The following is an 18,972-nucleotide window of genomic DNA, read 5'->3' as shown; positions in this document are numbered from 1 at the left end:
GGAACAGCAGATACAGAGTGAATGTAAGCGATGTGAGTTACAAATATCGAAAGATACAAAGTATGCTAATTGCTAGAGTTATGGGATGTTCGAGAACATCGACTGATTATTTCAATTGATAGGTAGTATGCGGAGGTCTTTTGTGAAGGCTGGTAGAACGGATTGGAGCGATTGAAGTACGGGGTTGGGAAAGCCAACTGAGAGTGAGGGTCGGTAGCCACGAGGCAGCAGAAACCACAACACAGTTTAGTTGAGTGTACCCGGTACCAGTATAAGGGACTCATCCTAAACGAGGAGTCTATGAAGCTCGCCATATTTTGTCTGTGGCATAATATACGCGCCCTTCACGACTGCGCTGCCAACAGGAGAACATACGCAGACGGATGGCGTCCACGGATGGCTGATGGTACGCGGATCGTTGTATGGAATTAGCTGTTTCCGAAGACCCTTCAGGCTAATATGACTGCCATCAATAGTACCATTACCTGCTAACAAACTTGAATATTGTCAAAAACAATTCGGATCCTAATTTGAGTCAGATAAATCCCTTTTTCAATCGCAAAAAACGCAATTTCTACGTGGCGACCAACATTCGACGATTGTTGGTGATTGTTTAGCTGTACTGGCTTGTTTAAGTGACGGTACGTGTTTTTACCTATTAATTGGTAGGTCCGACTAGGATAGATCGTAGATCCATAGGGCAGCAAACGTTAGCTGCATAGAAATATTGTGTCCTACTTCTCTGCTTTAGACTCACATCAATGATCCTCTAACCTGCTCAGTAGGTCCGAATTCGTCGTACGCTTCTCATGACGAACAAAGCGCGAGTCGTTAAAGCGTCTGGTTTAATGTCGCTGTACAGTAGCTTTTATTAATTTGAATTCATGTACATCAGAAAGATACTTCAAATAGCCTAAACTCACGACTTTGATTGTTGTTAAATTCAGTGACGTACTACAGAGGGAGCTCTGTCAGTTTGGAGAAGCATCCCCTGCAATTAGGCCAGTTTACCCAAAAATTTTACAAGTCTATCATATCAACGAAGTGACAATGACAAATTTTTATACATTTAAGTAAACAGAACAATACTTCTGTAGATTTAGTTGCAAGTAAATTTGTGACAAGAATAGTTATGCATACACTTGCAATCTATATGATAAAATTGAGGATTACAGGTGGTCAATAAGTTTTGATGGGGCGACGCGTCTGATACACGGCCAGTAAGCCATAACGTAAAAACGGTACATAAGTAAATAGATTGCAAATGTTCTCGTTGTACACTGTAACAACAGAAGGTCCAATTAAAGCTAGGCTTGGAGCATATTTCCAGCGATAGAAAATATTATCAGTACCGCATATACGTCATATGCATTAATTAAAAGGTCTTTAAATCAACTTATTTTATCGATATTATCCATGTTCGCTGCGATTTCTCACTTACAGATAACTCAGACACTTTGCACAGTTAAATCATAGAAGGATCGGCTAAATCCGAGACGATTTCTGGCTAATACGACGATATATATCTTCTTTTATGTCACGTAATGTAATACATTCGAAGGCACGCGTCAGACCTGCCGAGTTTTGGAAATTACCATCTATCGCAGCGTTAGAAAGGGAGGTCTACGTTTTCATGTCCGCTAGTCATTTATTCACATGTCCACTGGCTATTGCTGGGCGGAGTGGCCCTTATTGAAACTTATGCTTTTGGGTTTACCTGCACTAACTTTCATAGCTTTCAGTATGACAAGACCCGTGGAGGTTAGGGGGAAAAAGTCAACCATCATTTGGAAAACAAGAATTTACATCAACGTATCGCGTTAAGACATGCGTTGTATATTAATGAAGTCGTTAACTAGGGCATACAAAATATATATATATAGTGTCTCACCTTATAGCTACTACGTGATAAATTATCTGTCAGCGCACGTGTTTTTTTTTCGCATGAATTAAAAAACAGTTTTACTAAAGCAGCTGCTTATTTTGTTCGTTAAGGACTTACTTGAAGAAATAATTTATAATCCTATACATGCTACAACCCCTATTTTTATCATAGTCCGTTGGAGTATTTTAAGTCTGAGCACTTCTATTATAATGTTTTTTGTACAGCAATTTTAATCAGTTAAAAAAATGAATATAAACATGGAATCAGAGCGTGTACTCTATGGGGCAAGGCTGTAGTATATTGCATTCCCGGGCTGGTTTCTACATTTTTTTCGAGTTGAGCTCACTTCGAGTCGCGATTGGCAATTCCGCCAGATTAGTACATGATCTAGCTTAGTTAAAAGGCTTTTAAACAGCGTTCATTTCAGGAGTCACTTTATCAACCTTAATCCAAAAATACATGTATTACGTAAAAACATTAGCGCCATTTAGATTACAAAACCAGTTATTCCTTCTGGAAATAAGACCAAGTCTTAAGCATGTCATTTAGGTGAGCCAAACATGAGAATGGGAGGGACCCGCAGCTATTGCTTCAAAGCAGTTTCCCCCCACATATACTATTTTAAATCTTTCACGTTTTCAGATGCCTGTTACCTTTTGCCGTTATAGCCGTCTATAACATGCGGACACATTCGGTAGCACTGACCAAATCGCCGAATAGCGCTCAACCTATTTCAAACGCAGGCATAGACACATAGATTTATATTAAAGTTAATTACTGTCTAGTTATGCTTCAGAGCTTGTTTTAATGTGTTACAAATCCTATATCGATTCGACTTCAAACCAACGACATGACGTCTGCACTAAAGCTCTACTTGCACTGATCACATGAAAATGTGTAGCCATTCTTGTAGTATATGAAAAACTTGTCCTCATTGCGAGTAACTGAGCCTTGTACGATATGCGCATATATCGTGCACGTTTTCAACCCACATTTGTCACATAGGTCAAGCTCGTTCGCTCTTTGGTGGATCACGTTTAGCCAAGCGTTTGCTGACCGGGAGCTATCTCCTGCATGTCCATTGTGGTTGTGATAGATGCACGACATCCAGCGTCGCTTTCGTCGTTTTTCGAAATCATAACTTGCGCATTGTTCCAGCTTCCAGCTTTCACTCTCTGGAACTTTTGCTATGGCTTTGCTCTAATCTTGTTCAACTTACCGTGGGCAAGACTCTTTTTCTTTAAACTATATTGGATAGAATTGGATCGTGGAAAGATGGTTGATGTCGTTGAAGAATACCTCATCGAACAGAAAGCTGACGATACATTTATTTGTTTCGGTGACGAACTTCTTGTGGACTCTTCAGCTAGCGTCGAACGCTGCGTCGTTTGCTACAGATGTCCATTGAGCCCGCGTTACGTTTCTGTACACTGTCGGAAACACATTGTCTGTGTAGAGTGTGGTGACCGCCTAAAGACGTGCCCGCTGTGCCGGAGACGCGTGCAAGCCCTCTACCGGCACCTCGAAGCACGAAGGTACGTACAGGATACAAGTGTACCATGAGCAGGTAGCCTTTGACTAGATTTTATTCAGTTCGAAAGCTCTGACTGCCAACTGACTACGACTAATGCACGGAATTTTAGCCTGTGTCATCTAGTACAAGTCTGTCTTGTATCATACATTTTCTCATGAAAAAGAAATCAGGAAAGTAAAAGGACTTGCGTACCTAAACTTGTTTGGTAACAGTTTAGTAATGACTGTTCCCAGCAAGCTAGCTCTGAGAGAGTCGTAGCGAAATGGCAAAATTTGCAATTGAGATATCGTGTTTATCCATGTGAAATGATAACTCTTTACTATTAAAGCCCGTTTTTTTTTCTGCTAATATGACTGCGGAAAGCTATTGGTGTCTTGTTTCTATGTTTTTATTAGATTTTAATCACGCCCGAGAGATGAACCCAGATCGACAGCAGGCCACGTTCGATTTCCTTCCTTTTTGTTGTTGCTAGATAGTCTCCCTTGTTCGGCGAGTTCTTCTCTTTTACCACTAACTATTGTTGCTAACCTTACTTTTGCGCCTAATCCGCTTGTGTCACCGTGACGAATATTAGGATTAATAACAATGTCAAGTTACGCTGCCCGTTCCACGTGCTGGGTTGCATGGTCGAGTGCGACGTTGAAACATGGAAAACCCACATCCGGGAATGTCCGTTCGAGGGTGAGGCGTGGCTATCCCATCTGCGTCAACGTTGGGCTAAGGGTGAAAAGGGCACGTTCAGTTTCTTCCTTGGGTTTCTTCAAAAAGGGTACCGACGGCTTAAGCTTCGCACATTCGGTACACTAGGACCGTCCGAAGGAATCCGACAGAATGATGATTTTACTACTAACAGCACCGAACTCTAAGCTGACCTTCTTAGAGTTTAAATTCATTGTGACAACTTCAATCATGCAAAGACGGACAGCACAATTTTTGTCTGATAACGTTCTTGGTCTCCAGAGGCAACAAGAGGATCTAATAGCACAATGGATACATAATTATGTCATGTACATGGATAATGGCTAGTATAGATAACCATTATCATTACCATTATTATATCTTCAGAGATATATCATAAACTTGTTTACTTTTGATACAATATTAATATCAGAAACGATATTATTACTGGTAATTTTAGCCGTGCGTTAGTCGATCTCTGTTCAGAGCACGAAGATTGTACTGTGAACTTATAAGCTATGTTAGTTTTTGTGTATATGACTAGTGAACAACACTGATTTTACTGACTGAGTCCAAAATAATACTATAATGACAGTGGTAAATCAAGAGATGTACACGCGCCGTATTTCGCATGCCGTGGCCATTGTTGTAAATATTAATTGTTAGCTTATCATAAATAATAATGCAATGGCCCAGCGAACAAATGGCATTTTCTACATACTTTTCCCGCACGGATAACGAGACAATGACTAAAGAATCAATGATAATCTCGAATAATCGCATAGCTAGCTACCTTTTGCGCTTTCTTTTGTCCGTGATCAGATTGAAGCTAAGGCAGTTGAAAAATCTTCATATTTAATATGACGATAATAAATGATTATTATCTTGCAATGAATCACTGAAGCGCTTTCTTGCATAGCGTGACTTATAGTTGAGGTTCTAAAAATCTACCTTTAGAAATATCCACCCGAAAACGTTCTGTGAATCGAGTGTCGATAGTGGTCAATAAACGAGAATTATATGTGTACACTAAAAATATGTTAGTATTATTTTCCTATATAATGATTACGCCCAATATCATTAAATTTCGCATCGTTAACCGACGTTTGCTTGATTATCTTGGTTTAATCAAAGACGTTCAAAAATCGAATCATACCCTTATTTGCATCATTAGAAGTTCAAGAGAACCTTTTTATTTCGGTCTTTTCGAAGATCATACGAGGCATTTAACAACTTTCTTAAAATAAAGATTTATATCTCCAATGCGACACTTGCCCCATGTGTATGAAATAAAATGCGAATGTTCTCATAATTCTTGCGAATTAGGTAATATTCGACCTTCCGGTATTGTCTCAAGATGCAGTAGTATGCTGTCAAAGTTTCCAGCTTTGACACTTTAGGCGGACATGCCGAACAAGTGATACATTATTAAGAGAAAGGACCCTGAAAACAGGAAAATACGCTAATGATATAATGTACTCACTCTGAAGATCGATGATTGTTTGCCGGAATTTAAACTCTTTTTCGTCAACGAAGTCCTGACCTTGAAGCTGGATGCGTTCTCGGGTAGAGAGGCCGCCCTCAGCGCCCTCGACAACGCCTTCTGAGAAAATACGCTGTCCGTGAGGAGCTGGTACGACGTCTCGATGTTGGGCGCCTTGATGATGAGGCGCGATTTTTTGCCGGCCCTGTTCGTCGGGCGGGGACGCATAATGCCAACTTGGCTGGTCCATCACTACACAGGCGTCGCCCGACACAGTACAGTAGGGGTACGCTCGCTCCGGATACAACCAGCGACCTTTACTGCAATGAGTGATCTATCGAATCATCACCGAAAACCTGCAATCGCACAATAGATATGCAAATGGAATTGAATGAGAATACTTTGTTGACAGCTTTTTCTGAATTGAAAGAGCCGAGATCCTAACCGTACGTCCTTTTGAGCAAAGCAATACCGCGCAGCGTTATTGCTCTTGCGAAAGACCTTACCCATAATATCGTAAAAAACGGTGAAAAATGTGTCTTTCTATCCTCTGAGCCATTTACAAAATATTCGCTAGTAAAATTTGTAATCTGATTGTGAAAAAGAAAAAAAACATTTACAACGAGCAACGAAAATTACCCAGTTAATAGCCTACAAGTGTGACTGAAAGTGTACTAAAAAATTAGCAAGGTCTTCTCTAAAAAAAGCTCATACCAACAAATTTGCAATAATCTCAATGTCTTTTTTCTTTGCTTTTTGCATGTACTTATTTTAAACTTGCTCATTTCTGTTAAGAATACCGTAGTTTTCTCACTGCAGTAGCATTCTCACTGCAGAAATTTGGAGAGAATAGGGCTATATGGGCCAAAACTGTCTTAACACTATTGTGCCCTGAAAACCTTTTCCATTTTGATGCCAAAATAGGCTCACTACGTTGGATTTACTTTTTCGGAACTATCACTTGCAACCCTGAAAATACCTGTATCGTTGGAAGGTGGAGTTAGATGGGCCAGAGGTGAGCCTCTGTGGCCCACTAGCAATTTTGTGTGAAGAAGCGGCCTCTTAACAAAACTAAAAAGAAAATGATTTTTTTTGTAAAAAAAAAGATGTGATTTTAGCCAATGAAGTTGGTGTTTTATAAGAAAATAGTGTCAAGTTTAGTAGGTTCATAAATTATAATCCATTTGCCATAGACCCACATGAAATTCTACTAAGCACTACGCAGCTGGCTATTGAGTAATTGAGGTACTGGCACATTTACGGGTTGCATTTTGAACGTACGCGCTCTTCTACAAAGCTAATTTGACCCGAGGCCTGTGCACCTATCGCGGTTCGGTACAAATAATTATTCATAATAAATTACGACCTATGATCATTATTATCCGCAGTGTAATGCCCCGGCCCAGGGTGTCGTCCTGCGAATGCATTGTACCAATAAACCGTCAAAGTTCTCCAAAAGCAACGACATGTGGTACGTAGCACAACGAGTGCAATGCCACACTTCACTTTGAAATATATGCACATATTCGTATTCTTACTGAGTTAAGTTATGCTCTAATGCAACTTAGTTTCGAAACGAAATCACCGTCGGCAACGTGGTTCATATAGCGACGCCTTATGTGGCCACGCTTATATGGTTTCTAAATAGTTTGAGTAACGCAATGATTTTTGTAAAACGTCACCTGCCTTCAATTTGCCTTCGATTAGGTGATTTTAATACAAAAGAAACTATGCGAAAAAAAACGCGACGTTTATTCTGTTTTTAAGTGTTGGCCAAGGAAAAAAATCTAGTAACGCCAGTTACACTCAATTTCTCAACTGTGTGCAATTTTCACATGTAATTATTTTAAACTACCCTTATAATGAGGTAAAACAACGCCCGTCTTATTAAGTGAATATAAATGGAAGTTGTATATCTAAGCCAATCTTAGAATTCGATTATTGTTGGAGAAATTTTTTTAGCTGAGGCAGATGAACTTGCCCTTTCGCTTTACTGTGTAAGGGATGAATTATACGACTTTTTCAAATGAGACGTATATCATACAAGTTACTTGAACTGCAACAGCGTTGCTACAATTAGTTGGTCGCTTACCGGTTTGGAGAAGTGGGTTCCAGATTATATACTGCCACAAAGAAAAAAATCATGGAGAATCACATAGACTACAGGAGTTAGATTATTTGAAATGGGTACTATAAATTTCGCTTTTCTTACGTAAACTCAGATTACGAATGTTTCAAGGATAAATGAAAATTATTGGCTGCGGCTAGCTATTACATTGGCCTATTGTCTGATTTTCTACCACAACACGAACGATAGCTGTTTTTCAGGCAACGAAACATGACGTGTTATGATGTTTACAATAGGACAAAGATTACCCGCTGGGTCACACCGCTCTACCGGTAAACCAGAAAGCCTCTACCTGTTTTCAAGAAAACTTAAGTTCTAGAGGATAACCAGAGGTAAGTTTATTTATTTATAATAAATCGCAAATGCCAAACTGCTTTCAGTCACTCACGTATCGCCCTTGTGACAATACGAACACCGTATCGTTTATGCTATGTTTACTGAACCCTATCCAAAAGCGGTCCAAGAGCAATATTCCAGAAGCAGCACCTTTAGAGTCTAGTTGAACCTGACAACTAATATTTTACCCCACCGTTAGGAGAATATTTCTTTCCAAACGCATTTTAAGTTCTCTAACAAACCACATTACAACCGCATATCCTTAATTTCCTTCCATAGTAGGGATGGCGTGCTATATTTACTGATGTATTGGTATGATAAACCTATAGCAAGATAGTCGACCAAAATGGTCATCGCGCGACAAATGGATGCCACAGGAACAATACAGCTTACTCTTAAGATCAATCGAAGCGATATATCGTGACGCAGACTTCAGGCCATAACCAGCCCTAAAGGAGTCGGGGCCCTGACTCGCGCGCTCTGAACCTGTTTGGGCTTATTTTTTGCCTGCTTTTGCAACCTCTGCACTTGTCGGGTCAGGCACATCCTGAGGCTAGATGCCTTTGCTATGAAACCTTTCCGTGGCGTAGCAGCAGTGTTAGATATTTAACTACTGTCTTAGTGTAATGTCACGCTCGCTGCGCAAGGGTCTTCAATAACAATAATGTTATTTCCGTAAGAAAATTGTTTTAGAAGCAAAGGGAAATAGAACAAGGAGGGCATAGAATCACAAGGCGGAAGCATCGCCGACGTCTGTGTTATAGTTTATCAAGGGATTGGTATCTATCCTAATAACTGGGAATCACATTGTCGATTGTAAACAATTTCTTACGCTTGACCTTCATGTAAGGCTGCACTATATACAATTGCCGATGCCCGGTAACGAACTCCTATAGAGTACTTACGTAGAGACCACAAGCATTATGATTTTGCACTACGGTTTTAATTTGCAATCTTCCTGTGGCTAATATTAAACTAGCAATGAAACAGTAGCAATCAACCGACACAGGCTAGAACTAAAAATAGTCCTAATATTTAGCCTTTTTAATTGAACGAACAGCAAAATCATCGGAGAAATCATCAAACAAGTACATCGCATCGTACTCTTGACTAATACACGTATACAATGGTACAAAGCAAAATATATAGTTCAGCGCCTCACCATTCATTCTTCAACAAGTCATGCTTTTTTTTTTATATGCATCATTTAGGCTTAAGCCTATTGTCACATAATAAATTAAACTTTATATAGTGTTCAATGCAGAAACGCGCACTAATTTTCCGAATTTCCGAATATAGCGACTGTAATTTGTAGTCATTGATAAATAGCTAGTTTTTTGTTAAGTTTCTTACTTTCAGTATCTCGTCTCGACCAAAGTTAAACCTTCGCGTCGTAATGAAAATCTCACAACAAATTAGCGAAAGAAAAAATTAATAAATCATGACGCTATTGTTCGTCATATACGCACGTAAGGTACTTGTTATCATAATGACATAATCGAGTGCAACCGCGTGCGAGGCAGACACCCAGCAATATATGACATCACATAACCTCGCATATAAAAATAAAGAAGCAGACGGCAAATCGCACTCCTTAAGCTTCAGTTACTTCTATCGAGAGATGCTAGCACTTATCATATCACACATAACATCTAGAGGACTACATCTATTTCCCTACGCCAGGGTCTGGTATTTATTCGTTCTATACTCATCTGCAGAAGGAACGCTCAAAGAAACATTTGAACAAAAAGTTAGCAAGCTTCCTAGCTATACGGTTGAATGAAAAAATATTTCAGAAATAACGAGCAACCAAGAACAGTTCGAGTTCGTGGGCAAAGAAGAAATCTGTGTTAGAGGAGCTTGGGGTGGGTTAATTCAAAGACGGTGCACCGTATCGGCAATCGATGTGGCATTCATGTCACTGCCATCGGTAAACGATTTTTCCCTAGGCGAAAGAAATCAAGATTAGGCTAAAGGAGCAGCATTCTATAATATGGACCAAACATGCTACTGTTTATCCGTTAATTTTACTTCTGTTAATGTTGATGCGTTAAGTAAACACTTTCTAGTGGTGCGATAAATATGTATAGACGGTTTGATATCATCATAGTCGAAGTCTCATTGGCCATCGCGGCGATTACTGTCGTGTTTTGACATACAGACGTCTCTGGGCACCGTTTTAGAACCTTTGTTAGCACAAGTGACGTTTGAATACGGAAGGTGGTGCAGATGGCACATTAGACTTTCGCTTTGCTGTTTTAATCCAAGCTTTTTTATGTGGCTAAGTATATATATATATATATATATGTATGTATTTATTTCAACATTAACAAATTGTTCATTTTGGCTAATTTTTGCTAATTTTTCATTTAAACATCAATTCGTCAAGTTGTACTAACTGTTCGCGGTGAAAAAGCATCTACATTTAACACAAACAACTACAATATGTGAACGGCAAACGGTCAGTCACTGCATTCTTTTGCGTTACCTTACACGGATGCGATTACCATTCTATTACCTGTTTCAGCTTGTCCTGCGTACTTACCAAACTAGGCACCAGTGGGCCTTTAAGCGTGAAGTTACGTCAAATTCCCGATGATCACTGGCTTATTCGGTGAATCCGACCATTGGTTCCTTCGTCGTATCCGCAACAATAGTAACGTGGATGACGTGAAAACACCAGCGTAAAAATTGGTGGCAACAGCGTCCCAGGCTGTAACAGCGGTCTCGTGGTGCCTTCGAACACACGACACCGGCAGCGCCGGCAGCTGACTGATTCTCCCCGTGCAATTTCACGATTCACAAACGATACACAGTGCGCGTATACAGCAAAAAGATACGGCACCGCGCATCAGGGTGAACCCGCCGTCCGTCCGTCAGGCAGGCAACACTCAGCTTAGAACACGCTCTGCCGCAACACGCCTGTTCACTAACTCGAGGCACCAACTCAACGCCGCACTCTAGGGTGGGTTGCGGATGGCGTGCGTACGGGATGGCCACGCGGAAAGCTCTTGGCGATTACACTGCTTGACTACAGCTGCGATGGGTTCCGGTCGTTCGCGTATGTCTTGGTTATTCGGCCTGCCGCCGCCGCCGTTGCAAGGCAGTTGTTCGGGCTGGGCCTGGGCGCTGACATCAGTCAGAACTAGTGGCCCTTGCCAGACTCTAAACACCAGCAGCGGCCCAGTTCAATCGAGAGTTGGTGGTACCTATTTGTTTTCGTTCTCTTACACTCCTTCTTTCTCAGCGACCGGTTCTGCCTAGCGAATAGCAACCAGTCAGTCGTTTACCTGGCGTGATGTTGTCTCCCTTGAGAAAGCCCCGAACTGCGAGCAGCACCGGGTTTTGTGCAGCGGTTCCGTGCCGGCAGTCATCTTCGCGTATTAGACACACACTCGCATACACACTACATGCACAGATAAAACTCTCCATTGCCCTCAGCGCACTATCGTTGCTTACGCTAATGCTAAATGCAATCACCAGCGTCAGCAAAGCAGGACATAGTTAGCAGTAGTTCGGACCACATATCTAGACCATAAGTTAGTGCAGAATATAGCAGGCAGGGAACACTGACGCTCACAATCTACAAACCTTAAATTTACCATCTCTCTAACACACCATACCAGCCACACAAACGGACGGATAGACAGTTGTATCGGTTCAAAGCCATCCTGTTGTCGTCGTTGTTGTGATCATCAGCATCAAGAGCGTCCCACAGGCCAGATTGAACCACCAGATTTAACCGAGTAATGTCTATCCTTCTTTTTACTGCTACTGCAATAGAGTCCATATGCAGCAACGTTCTATAAGATACGCTCGTGCAAACGGCTCTGATTCGGTACTGGCATAAGGCATTACGGAGTGCTGTCAATAACTTCTCTATTTTCTTCTTGCGCATAGATATCGCACTGCAAGTATAATACGCTACAGACCTACTTAGGTGAAGCCGCTCTAAAAGTGGGCCGTTCGATTTCGTGAAGACGCGACGGCGTACTATTCACGAGGGCTTACATAAATTAAGAATTTTTCAATATCTAGATAAGTGCTTAAATGGGTCAAATCAGACCGACTATTTAATAGCTTCATTGCGCTACCAGGTAAAAGAGGATGATTATGTTTAACTGAATTTAAGGAAAACCTATTTTAAAATGAATCCCTTCAGTGGTCAGAGCATTTCCAGTATGCCTGCATCTAACCCTAATCTAGTAGATAAAATAAATTTATATATAGAGCGAGAAGGACTAAAAACGACTTCCAGCTTCCCTTTTAATGTTAGCTCTTGATGAAGGTTTTTCCATTACGTCCTGAACTTCGTGAGAACTTCATGTAGCTACTCCTTCAACGTTGGCCTCTAAATGTCGAACATTTCCGTAAAACTCGTAAATTTCGAACTGTTCCGTAAAAAAATTGTTTATTCGATAGTGTGATTTATAATAATGAACTTATTTTAAATAAGAACTAATTAAGAACCGAGCCAACAAAAAGGCAAATGGCATATTTAATTTTAGTGTTATATAACACGTCGTATAACTTGGCATTTGTTCAAAATTCGAATGCAAATCCTAGTCACTAACAATTGCCATAGTTATTGGTAAGTTGACCATCATCGATGCTACCCTGTTCACGACAGTATACTATATTTAGCTAAAGACATTCATGCTCTATTTCTGAATTTGGCTTCAACTTGATGAACATTTTCGCTGAAACGAGAATCTAACCCTTTTATTATCGTTACTTTCAGTAAGTTAAGCTGAATCCTAAACACCGTCCTGGTAACTGTTTTTACGTTCTTTTTTTTAACTTTAGGAAAATTACTGCAGTTAAATGTCTAAGCTTGAAATCTTCTAATACGTTTTTTTTACTTGCAATCTTCCATCGATTCATATTTGCTCAAATATACACCTCCAAAATTATATAGAAACATTATTTGTTGTTAAATCATTTCTCAACAAAGCAAGATGGGGGTAAAAAGGTCATAATTTTAACGCTTCGATTACTGAGTGATTATGTTTTATTACGTGGCTGCCTTTAAATAGGTGTTTTACCGTCATAATTAAATCGCTCGTCACCCGATTTATAGACCTAATTTTTTTAAAAACGCTTTTGCCTGTATTTATTGCGTGAGCAAGTTGTAGTCTTCATTGAGAAGTTTGAAATACTATATCACACCGGCCGTCGGGGCATACAACTGTTTCCTCTACTAGAGAATGCCTAAAAGATCAAGTGCATCATAGTTTGTCATTTGTAGAATTGTTACGCTAAGCAGCGATTCTCAATAATTAGTTGTGGCTTTATTAATTATACTCTGCAATGAGAAATTTTTGATAGAACCCAATGAGGTAACAGGGGGGCAGTGTTACTAAGCATTGTAGACTGAGCCGTAAGCTTTTACTGCTGTTCACGGGTAGGACAATGGTAGGAGTTAATGGCGGAAAATCTCTTTTCTGTATAGAAAATAGGTAAAATGCAATACGCGCACGTCGGAGAGTTACTGAATAATATAAAACATTGGGATCGTAGGAGTATTAACGGTTTTTAAGCCACTATAGACTGGAGCAACGTTTTATGTTTCACAGAAATAATTCTAAACTAAATATACGTGTTTGTGATGAATGATCTTTTGTTAATTTTCTAGTAATATCATGATGCTTTCACTGTCGAAATTTTTTGGTTTCTAAGGGAAAAATTGTAACAAGTAGTTAAAACCAAATTAACAAACACAGACCAAAATGGATAATAATCTGATAATGCGAGATCCGGGCTATATTGTTCTGATCTTGCTGATATAGTTGCCTATATAGTGTTGATATAGTGCTGACAGTAGATGTCTGAATCAGGCGTTTTGCCAGGCGTTAGCAGCAGCTCATAATGTATAATTCCTTTCCAATTCCATCGAAAATATAGCATCAGCTTCTTCGGCGTCTAATAGATGTTTATTCGAGTGTCGTCCACATCAAAATTCCCACAACGAAAATGACAGAACGATCTTTAGGCCCTTTTTTCTGGCTACGCGTTTTGGCCATAAACAGTACAATTTTTTATGGACCTACTAGAGCCTGCGTTGAATATACAAAATTTTACTTTCTGAAGTGATCGATCTTGAGCCTTAAAAAAAGTGTTCCAACAATTAAATTGTAAGATCTTTTCAGCTTTCAAACGACACCAATGCTGATTCGCCGCGAGTCGTTTTACCTATTTAATTAGAAAAATCGGTATTTTATGGGTTTTCGAGAATTCGATATATAAAAAACCAGTCAAAGTAAAATCGAGTTAATGTGTTTTGGATGTTAAAATGAAAATATACGGAAAAACAAAATACACCATTTGGGAACAGCTATATTCTCGAAGTAGGAAAGCGCTTGGCACTCGCTGGCCTTGACACCCTATATCAGGGCCTGGTGTATACCCATGCTTGACTATTAAATATTTTTCGTAATTCGTTATTGTAAAATCAGCGATAGTCCAGGTCTATGCAGCTGATCTGTGTGTGATCGCAGTCTTTCCCGCCCCAATATTCTGATTGATTCCCATCGGCAATGAATTCATAAGCAGGGCACTGAATCTTTAGCGCAATAGGCAAAAACTTTTTAACTTACCTCAGAAAAAAAAGGCGAAAAAACAAAAGGCCGTTCACATATTAGTTCGGTTCTTTCTAGACACTAGGTCTTTCTATGTAAGATGGATCAATCATATAGTATAACGTTTTCCTTGCTGTCCCATAGCGCGCATATACATTTCAGGCATATATTTCTTGATCTAGCTTTCTGATTTTATTTTCATTTCTGGATATTAATACTGACATGGCTGTTGAAAAAAACTGGTTAGAGATTTTTTTTTAATTTCATTGTATATGTTGTATGCACACTCGTCCATAGCAGAGCTTAAACCAAAGGGGATAAGGCCCAATAAATTCTGAAAATCAATTTTAATTACGTACCGTCCATTTAATTCTTTATTTGTCAGTGCTATGCGGGATCCCTCGACTAATAGTTATGCTGTAAGTGGCTATGAGAGACATTCCGTCGCACCGGTTGCAAGGGGGCTCGAAGAAGCGACAGCCCGTACTAGCGACTCGCCCATCAGATGTAAATGTTGAGCACCGCTCGGAACTTTCTCAGAATTCTAACGGCATCAATGAAGACACTGACTGTCGACGCTTCGGCTGAGATGATCAGGGGCCTGAAACGTAAACTATTATCAATGCTGCTGTTTACGTATTTTTGAGATGACAGAATTATTACGCCTAATAAATATCGCAGGACGCATTTAATAGCTTAGGGATTCGTTGTACTATATGGGTCGGAGACTGAATGGGCTACATCGTTATTTCTAAGATAAAATAGGAACAATTTCTGAAAATGAATATTACCAAATTGACAAGAGTTTAAAGACGTATGTGCGTCTCCATCTTGGACTCATTGAAGTTGTTGGCCTCTTTTCAATGATGTAACGATCTTTGAATCAGTACAGCATTGTTCGCTTTCAATGAACATTACTTAAACCTAAAAAAGCAAATTAGCGGGTCCATTTTTCGGCCACAGCTCAGCCTGCGCAAAAGCTACATTTTCTTAAATAACTAAGACAAATTAAAAGCAGGATGTTATTTATGAAAGCCGATGCATTGGGTTAGATACATGAATGTTTTGAGGGTTAGGAGGAGATCGAATGAGGCGGGATTAGTTGGACCGATGTATTTATGAAGCAAAGTACTATCGACTGGTGATTTGATAGAGAAATAGGAAGAGCTAAATTTATACAATACCCTGTTACGATTGACTAATATTGCTAACAAATCCATCTCTTCTAAGTAATCGCGATTACGGATCATGCTTAACCATGGATAATTCTTATCATACATAAAACTGTTCTCAGCGATCAGATGGAGTAAATTCCAACCCTTATGGTCTCGAGAAAACTCTTGCTAATCAATCCAAAATTATTAGGCTATGTATGTTGCTATGACGGGCTGTTACCAATTTGTCACCGGAGTATTTGTCATGTCTTCTAAATGACAGATTTACCCCCAAAAAGACCCACCTACTAACTACATCCTCCCTATACTTGTTATCAACGGTGTTTTTAAGTTCCCGCTATTCTATTAAACAAAGACTTACACCCGATCGTGCGTCGCGCCCTATTTTCTCTATTTCTTGTACCGATAATGGCATCCATGCTCATTTTCATTTTGTTCTTCTTATCTAGATCAGGATGAGCACGGGATATTCCTTTTGAACTTCTTGCTGGAATATTGTATAAGTTTCTGCAACAAAGTTTCTCCTGGAGGAAGCTGTACTTCTTAGCCAGGTTCGTATGACGATGGAGCAAATATAAGCAAGCACGATTTCTTTGTTTGGATCATTTTTAGATAGAGGTTCTAATAGCTTTGCACGTGTTTTATTAGGTTCACATCAATAAACGAATAACTCTATAGTACTCTTTCAAAGGTTCTATATGGTATGTGTCATTCTAAATACAATAGACGATATTATTGTCATAATTTTTATTTAAGGGCATTTAATATGCGCTCGACTTATTACCTTTCAGTGAAGATAACCTGAACTATTTCAAATTAGCTATTGATCACGGTGTGGGTCGCCCGCGTCGTTTCACAGTGCGTTAAAACCAAAATGGCCATTTCCAGTCACCAACAATTTCACGGTGCCCACCAAGAACACTAGGCGAGGTCTATACAACCTTAAAAGAAATAGTATTTTTATTAATTTAGTGAGCATAAAAGTATTGGAAGTATGGACTGTAGCAGAACTGTTATGTAATAAAATCGTTCGAACTAGAAGAATATTTATTGGGCCTCATAAAGATGTATTATTATAGCACAGGTGTAAAATAGCTGATTGGGTCAGTCCTGTGAACTAGCCCTTAATGCATAAGGTAATAATCAAAGTTACCGCTGTTTGAAATTTCAGTGGATGTGGACCGACAGTGAGGGACTTAAGACAATTTGCGAGAGAAAAAAAAAAAAGAAAAAGAGAGCGCTATTACAATTTAGCGCTAAAAAAAGCCAAATTTACTGGCTCGACAGGAACTTTCATTCGGCACCAGTGAAAAAGCTTAATTTTATTTTGCGAATATGTTCCTTATTTTTCTTACAGATCTTGAGCACTGGTGGTAAACTTTATAAATGAATCGATAAGCTTCGGATAGCTCTGGAGACCGTGTTCCACGAAGCATCGAAATAGCTGTTGAGAGCAAAACGATTAGTGATAATCTTTTGTAATTGTTGCCCCCCAAATAAATATGGATAAAAGCAGATTTATTCAGAATTTTTCTACAAACACTTGTGGGCTATGAACGCATACGATTATTAGCTTTCTTGCGGTAGCTGCGGGAAAGTCTGTTTTCTTTAACTCAAGTACTTACAAAGAGTTTGGCCGATTACTTTAACAACAGATGCCTAATGTGCAAGCGATGTGGTATTGTTCATCCCTACCGGGCGCAACTTCACACTCACTGCTTCGAAGTATTTTTTTGTGCAGAAATCTTTTACCAAAATCAATCCGACAACTAACTATTCAAGTAATGAGTGAACAATCAGGTTTAATGTTATCGTGGCTAGCGTGTGTTCCCAAAACGAGCAAATTTTTTCAACTTTTGTTATACCTGCTGGCGTAGAGCTTTTCAAGGCTTGATCACACGGTAGCGCCGGGATTCGAAGAAAAAAGATGATTTATTTATGAACGGTAACAAATCATATAGCTAATCTAGGGATAGTATAATTAATATAAAAGTCAAATAATATGTGTTTTTTTGTTTGAGTTTGGCAAAAATAGCGCGTAAGATTTTTGATTCAGTTGTTTTGATTATTAAAAGAGTTGCAAAAAGGTTGTCGTGTTTTGCGTTTGACGAGCACGGTCAGTGAATATAATGATATACACGTCGTCTGTGTAGTTGGCGTATAAACTACTGTTTTTGGATTCGAAAGCTCTTACGTGGTATGTCAGTTAGTTACTTATAACTTATTTAAGCATAATGAATGACCTATGGATTGTTCCCTTCTGTGAGCAAGACTGCTACTTGTGATCGTACGGATTGCAATGCCCGTAAGAACCAAATCATTTTACCAGAGTGTTGACAATGAAAAATATCAAGTCAACCACAGGTTTTTTTCTCTCAATTAAACCGTTGCAGTGTGCATATTTAGATATTTGTGTTACAAAAGGAAGAGAGGAAGATTAATAATTAACATTGGTTCAACCTATTATGGCTTGTGCATTGCACAATACTTCTCCTATTAACTAAAACGCATTAAATATTCTGAATGGGCCGAAAAGCCTGGATCACAAATAGCTGTTAGTAGGATCGTACGCTTCATCATGTAGGTTCCTTTTAGATCTTTTTTCGACATTTTTTATTTCCTTAAACGAGCTGTCTAGAGCTGCCTTTATAAAACATTCTTATACAACTTAACAACTAAGTAATTCAGTCGTACTTTTATTCAATGGTTATAAAGTAGCCGCTATTTTACCACTTGTTGTATATATACATACGTATATAATGCTCATGCATTTATGTTAGGCATATGCTAGAGTTTTTTCTTCTGTGTACTCCTTATTTTAAGAAACAATCCAATTTGATGCAAGCGAGTGAAACTTGGGAAGTTCGCACAGTTTCGTTTAAACTTCTACGCTATCCTTTGCTCCAGACGGATTGGTGTTTTGTTGGATTTTACATTGATCTTTTCAACCCGCAATGCCATCTCAAAAGGCCAAAAACCCGCCCGAATACTGCGTTGAGCTAAAGATCATCAGCACGCACTACCCTGACCACTTGATGCTGTTGCTACGATTGAGCCCGCATATAACCGTACATAGGTGGATGTTTTATGTGAGGCGGAGCAATCCTTAACAGCAATACAGAAACTTCTTTTTTTAATTATTTGTATTGCGCGATTATTGTATTCTCAAATACAC

General features: G+C 39.3%; 2 protein-coding genes and 1 long non-coding RNA gene across 6 annotated transcripts in view; 2 read left to right on the top strand and 1 right to left on the bottom strand.

The window, feature by feature from the left end:
- LOC111274017 (uncharacterized) overlaps positions 1-11,230 on the bottom strand; it is a 127,024-nt gene extending 115,794 nt beyond the window's left edge. The window contains exons 1-2 of one of the 4 annotated variants that reach the window (XM_086967498.1): positions 10,590-11,230; positions 5,581-5,936 (exon numbers count right to left, since the gene is read on the bottom strand). In XM_086967498.1, coding sequence (XP_086823624.1) covers positions 5,581-5,830 — 250 coding nt within the window. In that variant the 5' untranslated portion in view covers positions 5,831-5,936; positions 10,590-11,230. The remainder of the gene's footprint in view (positions 1-5,580; positions 5,937-10,589) is intronic. The other 3 variants (XM_086967494.1, XM_022856106.2, XM_086967497.1) reach the window with 3 other exon arrangements.
- LOC111258535 (uncharacterized) lies at positions 2,675-5,133 on the top strand. Its single transcript, XM_022829902.2, has 2 exons — positions 2,675-3,420; positions 3,994-5,133. The coding sequence occupies exons 1-2, from the start codon at positions 2,960-2,962 to the stop codon at positions 4,283-4,285; spliced, it is 753 nt and encodes a 250-aa protein (XP_022685637.1). The 5' UTR covers positions 2,675-2,959; the 3' UTR covers positions 4,286-5,133.
- Positions 11,231-16,844: 5,614 nt separating the features above from the next.
- On the top strand, positions 16,845-17,314 carry LOC111258537 (uncharacterized). Its single transcript, XR_002679047.1, has 2 exons — positions 16,845-16,933; positions 17,155-17,314. It is a non-coding gene; the product is annotated as an uncharacterized LOC111258537 (long non-coding RNA).
- The last annotated feature ends 1,658 nt before the right edge of the window (positions 17,315-18,972 follow it).

This window comes from Varroa jacobsoni, unplaced genomic scaffold (assembly GCF_002532875.2).
Source record: "Varroa jacobsoni isolate VJ856 unplaced genomic scaffold, vjacob_1.0 scaffold_244, whole genome shotgun sequence".
Lineage (NCBI taxonomy): Eukaryota > Metazoa > Arthropoda > Arachnida > Mesostigmata > Varroidae > Varroa > Varroa jacobsoni.
This window is presented reverse-complemented; position numbering and strand designations above follow the sequence as displayed.

Excerpts from the sequence above, each read along its gene's own strand:
- LOC111258535 (XM_022829902.2), top strand. The coding sequence starts at position 2,960 with ATGTCCATTGTGGTTGTGATAGATGCACGACATCCAGCGTCGCTTTCG. Across the intron at positions 3,421-3,993 it reads CGGCACCTCGAAGCACGAAG|GATTAATAACAATGTCAAGT; the intron begins GTACGTACAGGA and ends GACGAATATTAG.